This window comes from Tamandua tetradactyla, chromosome 6 (genome assembly GCF_023851605.1).
Source record: "Tamandua tetradactyla isolate mTamTet1 chromosome 6, mTamTet1.pri, whole genome shotgun sequence".
In the NCBI taxonomy this organism is placed as follows: domain Eukaryota; kingdom Metazoa; phylum Chordata; class Mammalia; order Pilosa; family Myrmecophagidae; genus Tamandua; species Tamandua tetradactyla.
Window position 1 is genome coordinate 99,581,695 of NC_135332.1, and position 15,212 is coordinate 99,596,906.

Consider the following 15,212-nt stretch of genomic DNA (forward strand, 5'->3'; position numbering starts at 1 on the left):
TAGTCACAGCTGTAATTAGGCTTTCTCATATTGTCACATCAACCTGTTTAACTGTGGCAGAGTGGCAGTCCATAAGAAATTCTTTACCACTTTGAAAAAGATTTTTTAAATGTCATTTTTCATTCATAATGACAATTCAGATCTCTATGACTAGGATCATTGAAACTGCAAACTTATGGGGAATGTAAGATTTGATTTTCAATGCTGAATAAAACTCAGACCTGCCATGCAAGTGTGAAAGTTCGCCCTAGTGTTTAAATGTCATCACCCTAGGTGACCATTTAGCCGAAGCTGCTGCCATTTTTTTGAGCTCTGTTTGACACAGCTGTTTTAGTCATTGTTCATTTCAGATTCCTTATCAGCATTTTTAATATCTTTAGCAGCTGTAATATTTCCTGATAAGTACTTTCTTTGCCCTTGGAAAGGTTTTTTTTTTTCCTTCTCCTTCATCCTTTATCCATAATTTTATATTATGGAAATGCCTCACCAGGCTCTATTGCTTTTATGATGACAAAGGGGGACTTTTATTTTTCTTTCACTTTTATTGTTATGCAGTAGAACAAGAAGGCAGAAAAGTACCTCCGTTGTGAATAGTCAAGTTAACAAATAATTACAAAGTGGAAACTGGTGTGGAATTTTGACACCCCCTTGTTCCCCCATCTACCCCTTCACAACCACAAACCTGCCTGCCCCCCAGAGGCCACCACTGTTCTAACTTTTGTGGGGGGGTTAAAATAGTTTTTTATAGTTTTACTATGTATATATGCATCCCTAGCACATACAACCACAAGATTGTTGAGTTTTGCCTATTTTTGATTTTTATGAATCACACCAAGTATATGCTTTCGTGTCTTGACTCTTTTACCCAACAGTATGTTTGTGCAGTCCATCCATGTTTGGGGGTATAGCTGCAGTTCATTCATCTTGATTGCTGAACAGCATTGTGTTGTATGAGTATGCAAAGGGTACAACAGCTTACCCATTCTTTTCACTACTTTTTGATGGAACTGAAGTTGGTCCCAGTATTTGGCTACTCTGAACAATACTACTGTGGACATTCCTGTATCTGTATCTTGGTGCAAGGGTCCATGTATTGCTTAAGAGTGAATATCTAAGAGTGGATTTGCTGAATCATAATGTATATGAAGCTCCAGCTGGCAAATTATTTTCGCAATCAGTTGTCCCAGTTAACCTCTCAGCAGTGATGTAGGAAAGTTCTCAGTGATCCATTGTGTACCTAGAAGGATGTGGGCCCCAGGGCACAGCCAGTGTTTCCTCACCCAAGATCATTGTACCTGAAGGGAGACTATTCTGTCAACATCCTTCACTAGGCCCTTTAGGATGTTGTTAAAAACAGGAACTTTAAAGTTGAATTTCAGTGATGCTTGGAAAAGAGGATAGAGAAGGGCCCAAGGGAGCTTTCCCCATTTCCTTGTGAAAGGACCCATGCTCACTTTATATTGTCAGACTTTTTTTAATTTTTGTCAAGCTGGATAGTGGTTTCTCCATTTGATGTTATTTACCTTTCTCTGGTTGCTAATAAGAGTATGTTTAGTAGTCGCCTGGGTTTCTTCTTTTTCAAATGCCCATTCAAACCTTTTGCCTAGTTTTTGATTTTTCTTACTGATTTCTGGGAACGCCTTATATATTTTAAGTGCTAATTTTTGTTGGTTATATATATCTCATAGAGTACATTTTCTTTGTATGCCTTTATTCTAACCACAGATATATTTATGCAACTGAGGGACTAATTATAAAGTTTTTAAAAAATTTATAATGGATTTCCCCCAATTCAAATGTAATATTAAAAGGCTTTTGTTGATGGAGTTTAGTGAAGTAATTAAAGTTACTCTTAAGAATTAAATAATAGACCATATCATTTGTGATTATGTGTTTAGATTGCAAATCAAATTAATATATTTATGATTCCATGATTTTAAGGAGGCTTTTGAAAGGACCTCACGCAGTTTTTTGGCTACTTTCAATTACTGTCTTCTTCATACGTCTTAACATTTATTTGATAGTTAATCCTTCCCTTTTCTCTAGAACTCTGCAAGCTATTATTAAGTACAAAGCGAAGTGGATTATAACAGAGAAATCAATCTTGATGATCATTAACATGGGTTGAATTAGCTGTAAACAAAGGATTTTTCTTGCCCATTGAAAGATGTGGAAACAAACATAATTGCTTTTCTTTTTTAATAATTTATTTTGTAAATATATATATACACATTCACAGATTTAATCAAAATAGAAAAGTCCCAATGAAAATAAACACCACCCTGAATTCTGCTTCCCAGTAATAATCATTCTTTCTATACTTATACAGACAAATTATGTGATCTGTAGAAAGTGATTATAAACTTTTGCATCACCGTTCTTAGAGTTGCTTTATTCTTTAAATAGGAACTTGAAAGCCACAACACCTAATAGAAGTGACCTACAGGCAGATTCATGTTACCATCAGCTCACTTATTTCCCTTGTACTTCCAAGAGAAGTATGGGGATAATGATGAAAGGAAAGGAAGCATGATTATTAATATATCTGCTTTATCAAATCTTTAAGTAAAGGCATTCCTAAGGGGCATATCAAGCTCAAAATTAAGAACTTCATTGAAGCAGGTCCCCAAAAGTGGTGCCATAGAGAAAAATGCATTAAATGCCTTAGGTATTTCCCCAAGCATGTGCCCTACACCTTTGGTTCCATAGGGTGTGAAAAAGCATGCTGTGGTCAAGAAAGAAAGTGTGGTAAATTTGAGGACCCACAGAGGGGGTTCTTAAATTCTGAAGGCCTTCTCCAGTCCTTAAAATGCACGTGCATATGCCATCTCTCCAGGGCATGGAGAGGGAATGTAGCAGACAATGCTTCCCACACCTTTCAACACAGATCACTTTTCATGGAGAACACAGATCACTTTTCATGGAGAATCACCAAGATACAATTCTTTGATAACTTTGGGAAAGACTTATTTGACAGCATATTGTACTTTTTTTTTTTTTTTTTATGGGCAGGCACCAGGAATCGAACCTGGGTCCTCTGGCATGGCAGGCAAGCATTCTTGCCTGCTGAGCCACTGTGGCCCACCCCATATGGTACTTTAAAGTTAGTATATATAAGCGATTTTTTTTAAAAGCATAACATTTTTGGGGGGTTATAAAAAATAATACAGGACAGTGCAACCATGGCTTAGTGGCAGAATTCTCACCTGCCATGCTGGAGACCCAGGTTTGATTCCCGCCACCTGCCCATGCAGATAAATAAATAAATCAATAATAATAATGCATAATCATTGTTGAAAATTTGGTAAATAATAAAGGGTATGTTGAACAAGCTTGTGATCACCCATAATCGCACATAAGAGATAACTGGTATTCACATTTTGTTGTATTTTCTTCCAGACCTTTGTTTAAATATGTTTGTGTATAAAATACACTTACATTTTTAAGTGAGGATTGTTGTGGGGTAATGATACAGTACACAGAATTTTTGTTTTGGTTTGTTTTGTTAATCTTGAATAAAGAACATTTCATTAATTAGAGGAAAATTTTAGTCCCCATGATGGAGATTAAGAACTTTTTTCAAAGAAATTCTTGATTTTAGGATGATTTTAGATTTTTACAGAAAAAGTTGTAGAGCTAGTACAGAGACATTCCCAACGTCCTTCACCCAGATTTCCCCAGTGGTGGCACTAAATAGAGTTTCCTATAATGCATTTTCTATTTCTATCTAAATTTTCTTGTAGATCTGTGTCTTCAAAGAGAAGTTTTCCAATTTCCTCTTTGGTCAAGCAGGCCCTGCCTTCTTTTTCCTTCCCAGGTTATTATAATAATAGCACCAAAGTGGCTGTAAAAACCCTGAAGCCAGGCACCATGTCCGTGCAAGCCTTCCTGGAAGAGGCCAACCTCATGAAGACACTTCAGCATGACAAGCTGGTGAGGCTGTACGCTGTGGTCACCAAGGAGGAACCCATCTACATCATAACCGAGTACATGGCCAAAGGTGAGTGCCTGTGCCACCCCAGCCTCTGCTGCTTTCAGAAATCACTTATCAACTCTGAATTGTGTATGTTAAAGTGGTGTCAGTGGGAAGTTTTGTGTGGTGTGTTTGTTACCACAATAAAATTTTTTAAAATTACATATCAAGTGTGAGTGGAAAAAACGAAATGTAAAATGTTTAAACATTCAGAAAATATTCAAATGATTGTTTAAAAATCAGTGTTTTCTAAATGTTCAGAGTACACTGTAATATGTTCCCATTTTTGAAAAATTGTAGAGGCGAAATTCCCATGCAGTCATAGAATCACTGATGTAGAAGAGGTTTCAAGCAGTTGATCTTTTTTCCCCACTGTAATCTCTTTCAGATAAATAGGCAGTGACTCACTATGCTTCTTCCTTTGTCAGCCTTTAGTCCAAGGAAAACTAGTAAACTTTCAAGTGATTTTTTTTTAAATAGGAAGGGAAGGAAGTAGGGGTGGAGCAAACATAGCCAGTAATCTGAAATAAAAAATCATCTCATGCATAGTGGAGGTTATACCATGATTTAATAGCTACGTTTTTTATTGACTATTTCAGAACAGCAGTCACTCAGAGTCCTTCAATAAAAGGACATTGCTGGGTGCAAAGGTAATTCAGTGACAGAATTCTCACCTGCCATGTGGGAGACCCAGATTTGATTCCTGGCCCATGCACTTCCCAAAAACAAATAAGCAAACAAAAGAAAGAAAAAACAAACAAAAATTCAACAAATGGTGCTGTAATAACAGTATACTCAAATGGAAAAAGAATGAAATGTGACCCCCATAATACCGCATATTGAAGGACATTGCTTAAAAAGAAAAAAATCTAGTCCTTACAGTTTAAGTTGCTGTAGCCCAGAAATCAGGTTTAGAGGCTGATGCTTTGCAGGGGTTCTGTAAATCTAATTGAAATAATTAATTCATTAATATTCTTTTTAACCATAAATGTAAAGATGAATTTCTCCCATAACAATGACTAACATTTATTGAGCACTTACTGTATACCAGACTGTTCTTGAAGCCTTACGTGGATGGTTTCATTTAATCTTTTCAGCAGTCTGAGAGGTAAGTACTACTGTTCCCAGGTCATGGATGAAATCATGTATCGTTTGTTGAGGACCTAACAACCTGGCAAGCACCATGTTCTCCCGTTAAGTCCATCATCTGAGTGCATTCTCACCATACTTCTGATATCAGTGCCCAGTACAGGCCCCCTTTATAGAAAAGAAACATGAGACTTGGACTGTCCAAGGCTACGGTTAGGTTGGTTCTTTATTCTCAAGGAGAAAAGACAGGGTAGAGTGCTTTGTCTTGTTAGAAAAGAAGTCATCAAGAAGTGGGAGTGTTTGTCTGTTGGCACAGTCCTTTTCTGGTAGGTATAACTTTTTCTAAAGCACAGTTCATTATCAAATATTTGTTGAGCACCTAGGGCATGCATCGAATTCTGGGTTTTTGCTAGGTGAGTGCATGTGTTGCTGAGCACCTGCTATGGATAAACTTCCCTAAATACTTGTGGGGCTTCTGTTCCCGAGGAGCTTGCTAAAGGCTGGGTAGTTGCTGTAAGTGTATCATCACAGTGGCAGATTCAAAGTGCTCCAGAAATGCATTGCCTATAGGGAGAAGAGTGGGAGCTGCCCAGCTTACTTGGAGGATGCTCTACTTTTTAAATTAGGTCAAAGATAATAGGTTGGAGGGATGGGTTTTGACAAACCTCAGGAAAAGCCTCTGTAACCATACAAAATTGCAAAGTCAATCAGTGCTTTGGGTTTTTATCCCGTAATACTGATGATCGTTTGAATTTTGCTTGGAGTTTTTTTTTCTTTGTGTGTCTGAATTATACTAACTTGTTCTTACTCTATAAACAGGCAGTTTACTGGATTTCTTGAAGAGTGACGAAGGTGGCCGAGTTCTGCTTCCAAAGTTAATTGACTTTTCTGCACAGGTAAAGTATCAGAAACCCAGAGTGTATTGTAAAATTGCACAAACTTCCCTGCTTCCAGTTCTTCATGAAATAGTTGTTCAAAGAAGGCATTTCCTTTGAATTTTTCCCTGTCGTGCTTAAGAGAAAAAGACTTTCAGAAATATACTTCCTTGGAAGACAGTAATGAGTGTTTCATAAGAAATATGTTTGCCTTTTTCTGTTTTTTCCTTCAATGTCATCTCCTATAAGACCAGTAAACCACTTTATATTTATCATATTCATGTTCCCCACAGTGATAGGAAAAAATGCAGCTGAAATGATCACTTTGCTGGGCATCTTGGAGAAGCAATTTCATGCAGTTTAAGCACAGTACCTTTTAAATGATACGCATGTGGTATTTATCTTACTAATGTAATGTACTGATCCATTTAAGTCCTTGGTATTCTTGAAAACAGAGGAATTGTATTCCTTCCTTACTCTTCTCCTTCTCCCTTCTTGTTGGATATTCATTAAGATTCTGAGAAATATTCATTTGCTATATTTCCAGTATTACCTTAGGAGCTGCAAATTTACTCTGGACTACATGTTTCCTGAGGTATATTTAAGAATAGAGGGAAGCTTCCCAGAAACAAGGACCGTGTACCTTTTATATCAAGGCTGTGCATGCACATTTGAATGTGCCAGCTATTGACTTGAGTTGCTTCATTGCATCAATTAGTCATCTCCAGTCCTTGGTTATTTTGTTTCTCAGTGCTGGCTGTGGGCCATTCATGTTGAGGAACCTATGGATCTCAAAGCCCGGTTGTAACATGAGAGAATTGTAGAAGTTCTAGGAAAAGGTGGTCTTTACCATCTTCATTTCTTACAACCAGCTCTTCCCTCAACCCTCTTTTAGTTGCCACATTGATCACAGCCTTCTTGGGAATATAAGATCAAAGGAATGAGTTGGTGCATGGGTCAAGTTCTTTAAGTAAGGTGGAATTGGGATCTTACCCCAGAATAGAATATTGTGGAAAGAGCAGGATTTTAACACCTACAGAGCAGAGTATGTGTTCTGGCTCTTCCTTCAGGAAATCCTTTACTTGGTTGGATAGTTTCTTCACATATAAAATCCAGAATGGTAATTCCTAACTCAAAGATGTTGTTGAAATCAAATAAACCAAAATGTGCAAAAGCACCTCAGAGCCTGCTGGTGGAAGTAGGAAGCACCTTATGGTGTCAAGTAAAGGTGTGCGATGAAGTCTTTGCTGGGCCCTCATCTCATCCACCAGAACTTGGCAAGCTTGTGGGCTCCCTATCTGAGTAGGAAGTGATCTGCAACTGATACCTACTATACAGAGAAGTCAAATGGCTGTGGTGGAACAGGAGGAAGGAAAGGACCCAGCAGCACCATCTTTCCCACCCTTTCCTCAGCCTCTCTAAGCTGACCCGTGAGGGACATTATAGGACTCCCAGGGTTCCAGGACCACAGTCTGAAAATCGCTGCTCCACAGCAAAGTGGAAGACGACATAGACAGATGAAACTTTAGACAATGTGTAGAAATGGCTCAGGAAATGGAGAAAGCTGCAGTCTTATAATCTCAAATCACACTTGACATAGATAGAGGAGGCTGTCTATGTGGGGTAGAGATTTGGTCTCCCCCCAATTGAGAGAGTGAGACTTGAGGAGTGTCTTAAAGGTTTGTAACCTTGGTCTCTGAAAGGAAAGGGGTTTTGGCCCTGAATCAAGGCCAGCAGTTTGATGCAGCTGTTGGTTTCAAGCAGGAGCCTAAAGAAATGTCTTCCTTTGATCTGTTGACCATTTCAGAACTTTGGAAATGTTATGGTCAATTCATCAGAAATAAACATCTGAGTCGTTGATGATAGATATGGCCAATATTTATTTGTGGTCTTAATAAAAACTGGGAATCCAAAATATAGGGATCCTAGATTTAACTTATTCATTAGAATTATATGCAGTTGTGCTGGTGTGAAACTATAATGTATCCAGAAAAGCCATATTTTAATCCTGATCCAATCTTGTGGGGCAGTTCCTGTTTCAACATCGCAGGTGGAAACTTTGATTAGATTATCTCCATAGAGATGTGATGTGCCCAGTGTGGGTGTGGCCTTTTGATTAGATGGAGGTGTGTCACCTTCCTTTGAATACTGTCCCTTATTGTCTGATCAGCACTCTAACTTATATATTTTAAACTTCTTTCAATAGTGAGCAACTTCCTGTTTCAAAAAGTGACATTTTTTTCCTCCTTTCAGTTAATTTGCTTTTTTTAAAGCATTTTTTATTAATTAAAAAAATTTCAAGAAAGAAACACAAACATTCTTAATATATGTTCATTCTGTTCTACATGTATAATCAGTAATTCACAACATCATCACATAGTTGCATATTCATCATCATGATCATTTCTTAGAACATTTGCATCAATTCAGAAAAAGAAATAGAAAGAAAACAGAAAAATAAAATGAAAACAGAAAAAAAAATTTTATTTACCATACTCCTTACCTCTCCCTTTCATTGATCACTAGCATTTCAAACTAAATTTATTTTAACATTTGTTCCCCTATTATTTATTTTTATTCCATATGTTCTACTCATCTGTTGACAAGGTAGATAAAAGGAGCATCAGACACAAGGTTTTCACAATCACACAGTCACATTGTGAAAGCTATATCATTATACAATCATCATCAAGAAGCATGGCTACTGGAACACAGCTCTACATTTTCAGGCCGTTCCCTCTACCCTCTCCACTACATCTTGACTAACAAGATGATATCTACTTAATGCATAAGAATAACCTCCAGGATAACCTCTCAACTCTGTTTGGAATCTCTCAGCCATTGACACTTTGTCTCATTTCACTCTTCCCCCTTTTGGTCGAGAAGGTTTTCTCAATCCCTTGATGCTGGGTCTCAGCTCATTCTAGAGTTTTTCTCAATCCCTTGATGCTGAATCTCAGCTCATTCTGGGATTTCTGTCCCACACTGCCAGGAAGATCCACACCCCTGGTAGTCATGTCCCACGTAGACAGGGGGAGGGTGGGGAGTCTTCTTGCTGTGTTGGCTGGAGAGAGAGGCCATATCTGAGTAACAAAAGAGGTTCTCTTGGGGGTGACTATTAGGCCTAATTTTAAGTAGGCTTGACCTATCCTATGTGGGATTAAGTATCATATGAACAAACCCCAAGACTGGGGGCTCAGCCAATAGCTTTGGTTGTCCACACTGCTTGTGAGAATATTAAGAATTCAAATTGGGGAGGTTGAATTTTCCCCCGTTCTCACCATTCCCCAAAGGGAACTTTGCAAATACTTTTCCACTCACTGATCAAATCACTCTGGAATTCATCGGGACATCACTCAGGACAAACCAACAAAATTTCATGTCCTACCCAAGGTTCCATGTACTTATGTTGTTCAGCCAACTATCTATGTAAGTTATATTAGGAGATGGACTAGTCAAAATATAAATTTTGTACCAAATAAACATTTTTTGCTTTAGTCTCACACATAAGTTGAAATTTTAAAATATTAATTACCATCTATTTTCAGCACCTTGCAATGATGACATTCCTTTGTTCTTCCTCATGCAAAAACATTTTTTAAATTTGTACATTTACTCACTATCATTATACACTCTAGACATTCCTAGATTATACCATCTCAGTCTTTATTGTCTGTTTTTCCTTGTGATTTCATTTACGCCCCCAGCCCTCCTCCTATCATTCTCACATTCAGCTTCATTCAGTGTTTTAACATAATTGTATTACAGTTAAGTAGTATTGTGCTTTCCACTTCTGAGTTTTTATATTCAGTCCTGTTGTACAATCTGTATCCCTTCAGCTCCGATTACCCAATATCTTACCCTATTTCTATCTCCTAATGGTCTCTGTTACCAATGAAATATTCCAATTTTATTCACTAATGTCAGTTTATATCAGTGAGACCATACAGTATTTGTTCTTTTATTTTTGGTTAATCACACTCAGCATAATGTCTTTAAGGTCCATCCATGTTGTTACATACTTCATAACTTTATTCTGTCTTATAGCTGCATAATATTCCATCGTATGTTTATGCCATAGTTTGTTTAGCCACCCTTCCATTGATGGACATTTTGGCTGTTTCCATCTCTTGGTAATTGTAAATAATGCTGCTGTAAACATTGGTGTGCAAATGTCCATTTGTGTCCTTGCCCTCATGTCCTTTGAGTAAAGACAGCATATAGATGGGTCCTGTTTTTTAATCCATTCTGCCAGTCTATGTCTTTTGATTGGGGAGTTTAATCCATTAACATTTAGTATTATTATTGCATAGGTAGTACTTTCTTCTACCATTTTGTCTTCTGGATTTTATATGTCACATCTAATTTTCCTTCTTTTTACCTTTACTCATAGTCTTCCTTTCTACACTCTTCTCCACACCTCTCTCTTCTGTCTTTTCATATCTGTCTCTAGTGCTCCATTTAGTATTTCTTGCAGAGCTGGCCTCTTGATCACAAATTCTCTCAGTGATTTTTTGTCTGAAAATGTTTTAATTTCTCCCTCATTTTTGAAGGACAATTTTGCTGGATATAGAATTCTTGGTTGGCAGTTTTTCTCTTTTAATAATTTAAATATATCATCCCACTGTCTTCTCACCTCCATGGTTTCTGCTGAGAAATCTACACATAGTCTTATTGGGCTTCCCTTGTATGTGATGGATTGCTTTTCTCTTGCTGCTTTCAAGACCCTCTCTTTCTCTTTGACCTCTGACATTCTGATTAGTAAATGTGTTGGAGTACATCTGTTTGGATCTATTCTCTTTGGGGTATGGTGCACTTCTTGGATCTGTAATTTTAAGTCTTTCATAAGAGTTGGGAAATTTTCAGTGATAATTTTCTCCATTGGTTTTTCTCCTCCTTTTCCCTTCTCTTCTTTTGGGATACCCACAACACGTATATTTGTGTGCTTCATATTGTCTTTCAATTTCCTGAGTCCCTGTTCATATCTTTCCATTTTTTTCCCTATATTTTCTTGCCGGATTTCAGATGTTCCCTCCTCCACTTCACTAATCCTGTGTTTTGTCTCTCGAAATCTACCATTGTAGGTTTCCATTGTTTTTTTCATGTCTTCTACCATGCCTTTCATTCCCATAAGTTCTGTGATTTGTTTTTTCAGACTTTCAATTTCTTATTTTTGTTCATTCCTTGCCTTCTTTATATCCTCCCTCAATTCACTGATTTGGTTTTTGATGAGGTTTTCCATGTCTGTTCGTATATTCTGAATTAATTGTTTCAGTTCCTGTATGTCATTTGAATTGTTGGTTTGTTCCTTTGACTGGGCCATATCTTCAATTTTCCTAGTGTGATTTATTGTTTTTTGCTGGCATCTAGGCATTTAATTACCTTAGTTTATTCTGGAGATTGCTTTCACTTCTTTTACCTAGGGTTTTCTTGCTGGGTGAATTTGTTGTCTGTCTGTTCTTTGACATTCAGTTCAGCTTTATCTGGTCCTCTAGCTTAAGTTTTGTATAACAGAGGAAAATTTTTCAGTTCTTGTTTTCTTCTTTCTTGCCCTGCTTGTATGGTACCTTTCCCCCACACACACTTCGGAGGGTCTACTTAGGTATTATAGATCCCAGTCGGATTTTCCCAGACCAAACTGGCCTCCTATCAGGAGGAAAGAGTCACCTGTGTCGGTTTACCCTGAGGGTGAGACCCAGGAGGTTGAAAGACTTTCCTGTGAAGTCTCTGGGCTCTGTTTTTCTTATCCTGCCCAGTATGTAGTGCTTGTTTGCCTGCAGGTCCCACCAGCATAAGATGATGAGGTACCTTTAACTTTGGCAGAGTCTCCCTGCTGGGGGCGTGGTGGAGACAGAGAAGAGGTTATAGGCTGGTTTTAATGGCTTCAAATTACCAAGCCCTGGTATCTGAATTCCTCAAGGGAGGGATTGCACCTGAGTTGGGCTTCACCCCTCCCCTGGGGAAGGCACAGTCTCCAGACAAGCCCTCAAATGAGCTTGTTTCTGCCTATGCCTGGGGCAATTGCAGCCTGAGGAGCCCTGCCACTGTATCCAAATGCACAGTCAAGCCTTTGTAGAAACACAGCCACAAAAACCTTTGTTTCCTGTTTTTCTTTTTCTTTTTCCATCAGCCCTGCCGCCTTGGCACCAGGGTAAAAATGAGTGAATGAGCAACCTCTGCTTTGATCAGGTTCACCTGAGCTGGGGACCTATTTTTAGTAGTCAGAATTTGTTAATTAATTCCACAATTGGCATTTGGTCAGGCTCAGCCCCTGCTGCTAGTAAAGTTCCTTTCCTTTCCACCTGTGAACCAGCCTATGGGAGAGGGGTGCTGGCCACCACGGCTTGGGGAACTCACAGTTCTGGGGGTGCTCGCAGCTGGTCCATCTGGTCCAGACTGGGGTATGCTGTGTGTCTGGTCACTGATGTGGCCTTAGGAGCTGTTCGGTACTGTTTCTGGTTATTTAGTAGTTGTTCTGGAGGACGAACTAAAATGCGCACACTGTTAAGCCACCATCTTGACCGCCACCATCTTGACCCAGAAGTCTATAGATTGTTTCTTATTTGCTTTTGAAACCATCATAATGTCACCTGATTCTGCTTTGGGCCTATATTTACCATTGGGCTACAAAAATTTTTGAGTTGTTATTGAATTGTAAAAGGGCATCTTTATTAGGGACATTGGTTGAAAAAGTTGATTTCACTAGACAAGCACTAGTCAGTTAAATGTGATGATGAAAGGCACAAATTTTACTGGATTCTATTGCCTGGCAAGAGATATCAAATATTTGGAAAGTGAGATGTATTTTCTTCAGTAGGAAGATGAGAAGGAGAACATTTTCTTCCTTTGACAGGAAAACTGAATTTTTATACTCTTCTTATTAAATATTTTGCCAATTTATTATTACAACAAATGTCTGATAAAGGATTACTATCCCTAATATGTAAAATGCTTGTGTAAAGTAATTAAAAACTAAAAGTAAATGCTTAAGATATAATTGGACAAAGTCTATTTATGAACAGATTTAAAAGAAGTTAGGAGTGGCTGGTAGTTCAAGTGTTCATCTTCACTGTACATGAAGTAAACAAAGAAAAGAGGAAAGGGAAGGGGCTGACAGGGATATAGAAAGGTGGAACAAGTGGCTGAGGGCCTGAGTTAGATGAGATGTGACAGGGAATAGGGGTGTAGCTGTTCCAACCTGCCTAGAGTTCCATAGCATGGAAACCACACAGATCAGGGTGTGCCCTTGACCTGGACAGTGCCTTTCTTTTGTCTTCCAGGTATTTTGTATTTGACCTTGCATAGTTTGTCTCATAAAATGTCATTTTGACAGGATCGAAGTTTTTCAGTTCCAAGTCAAGGCCGCTGTGTTTGTTCCTTGAATATTCATTAATTTAATTTTGGATATTCCTACTGTCACTGTCAGTGGGCAATGTTTTCTAAATTAGAAATGAGTTGGGAGAAAAAGTTGCAATCTAAATCTCTGTAGCCTGCAAGCTGTGTTCTCATGAAGTTTGCTGTTGCCCATAAGACTCAACTTGTAGATTCCAGTTGCTGTAGTGGACTCCCCTATGAACGGTGCTGGGCCTGAGGCCCTGGAGTGATGGGAGGGGCCAAGGGACAATCAAGGCTGTTATCACCAGTCTCTGCCAAGCCAAGTTACCACATCCGGCTCCTGCTGAGGACCTCTGGTTTCCTTGTCCCAGGGTGTCCTTGCTAGCAGTGACCACATAGGTGATACTGGGTGGTCATCTAGTTTAAGTGTGTAGACTGGGTTGGCAGCACCCAGGAAGTCCCGAAGCACAAAATTCACTTTTACAGCCTCCAACTGATTTCTCCTGGGCTTATCTTTTTTCATGGCTCAAACTTCATCCAGACCCTTCCTCAGTCCTTTCCTCAAGGAGACCACCTCTTGCTCCACTCTTAATTATTACTTGCTTCATTTGCTTGTGACTTTTTTTATTATCGTATTGAAGGGGTCTTATTTTGGCAAAAGGGAGTGGAGCCTCTGCACTTCAGTCTCAGCCTGAAATTGCATCACTATTTTGTGTTAAATGGACTGGATACTTGGTGCTACTGTAATGTGTTAAATTCCCTTTGTAATCAGTATTACCCAACTCTGAAATTATCTCCCTATATGGAGAAGGCCATCTTTGTATTTTTGCCTTTTCCTCTTCATCACAAGTCACTAACTAATTTTGTCACATGAATTCCATGTCATGGTGAATAATGTGAGAATAGCAGATATTTTTATGTAATTTTATTGATATATATTCACAAAGCATATAATCATCCAAAGTGTACAGTCGTTCACAATATCATTATATAGCTATGTTTTCATCATCGCAACAGATTTTTGAACATTTTCATTACTACAAAATAAATAATAAAAATAAGACTAGAAATAAAAATTAAAAGTAAAAGTAAAAAAGAACATCCCATACTCCTGTCCCCCTGTTATTTATTTTATCTTTATTTTGTTACTAATCTGTCTATATATTGGATAAAGGGAGTGTCAATCACACTCATGGTCACACTGTAAAAGCTATATAGTTATACAATTATCTTCAAGAATCAAGGTTGATAGATTCAACAGTTTTAAGTATCTCCCCCTAGCTACTCCCATACACTAAAAAACTAAAAAGGAATATCTTTTTACTGCATACTAATAACCTCCAAAATGACCTCTTGACTCCATTTGAAATTTCTCAGCCATTGAGACTTTATTTTGTTTCATTTCTCTTCCCCCTTTTGATCAAGAAGACTTTGTCAATCCCACAATGCCAGGTCCAGGCTCATCTCCTCGAGATGTGTCCTACATTGCCAGAGAGAGTTACACCCCTGGGAGTCATGTCCCACATAGGGAGAGGACCTGCGGAATTGGCTTAGAGAGAGAGGTCACATCTGAGCAACAAAAGAGGTTCTCTGGGAGTGATTTTTAGGCATACTCATAAAGAGGCTTAGCTTCTCCTTTACAGAAACGAGTTTCATAAGGGCAAACCCCAAGTTTGAGGGCCTGGCATATCAAATTGGGAGTCCCTAATGCTTGCTGAGCATATCAGGTCTTCCCCACATGGGGGAGTTTAATATTTCCACATTTTTCCCCAGTACCTTAAGGGATGTTGGCAAATACTTATCTATCTTCTGCCCAGATTACTCTGGGTAGTATCAGGGCATCACACTAACCTGTCTGAACTAACAAGATTTCACTTCCGATTCAAGGTTCGAATAAGCTGACCACACAAGTTAAATTAGAAAATGTGAGATGAAGCTGG

The 15,212-nt window shown here is 38.4% G+C and overlaps 1 protein-coding gene and 1 non-coding gene across 5 annotated transcripts in view; both read left to right on the plus strand.

Annotated features, from left to right (window-relative positions):
* The window catches only part of LYN (LYN proto-oncogene, Src family tyrosine kinase), a 156,458-nt gene that overhangs the window by 98,634 nt on the left and 42,612 nt on the right, over positions 1-15,212 (plus strand). For all 4 annotated transcript variants that reach the window (XM_077166776.1, XM_077166778.1, XM_077166777.1 and 1 more), the window contains 2 exons: positions 3,818-4,000; positions 5,882-5,958. In XM_077166776.1, coding sequence (XP_077022891.1) covers positions 3,818-4,000; positions 5,882-5,958 — 260 coding nt within the window. The remainder of the gene's footprint in view (positions 1-3,817; positions 4,001-5,881; positions 5,959-15,212) is intronic.
* Positions 7,651-7,787, plus strand: LOC143689283 (small nucleolar RNA SNORA2/SNORA34 family). Its single transcript, XR_013178727.1, has one exon. It is a non-coding gene; the product is annotated as a small nucleolar RNA SNORA2/SNORA34 family (small nucleolar RNA).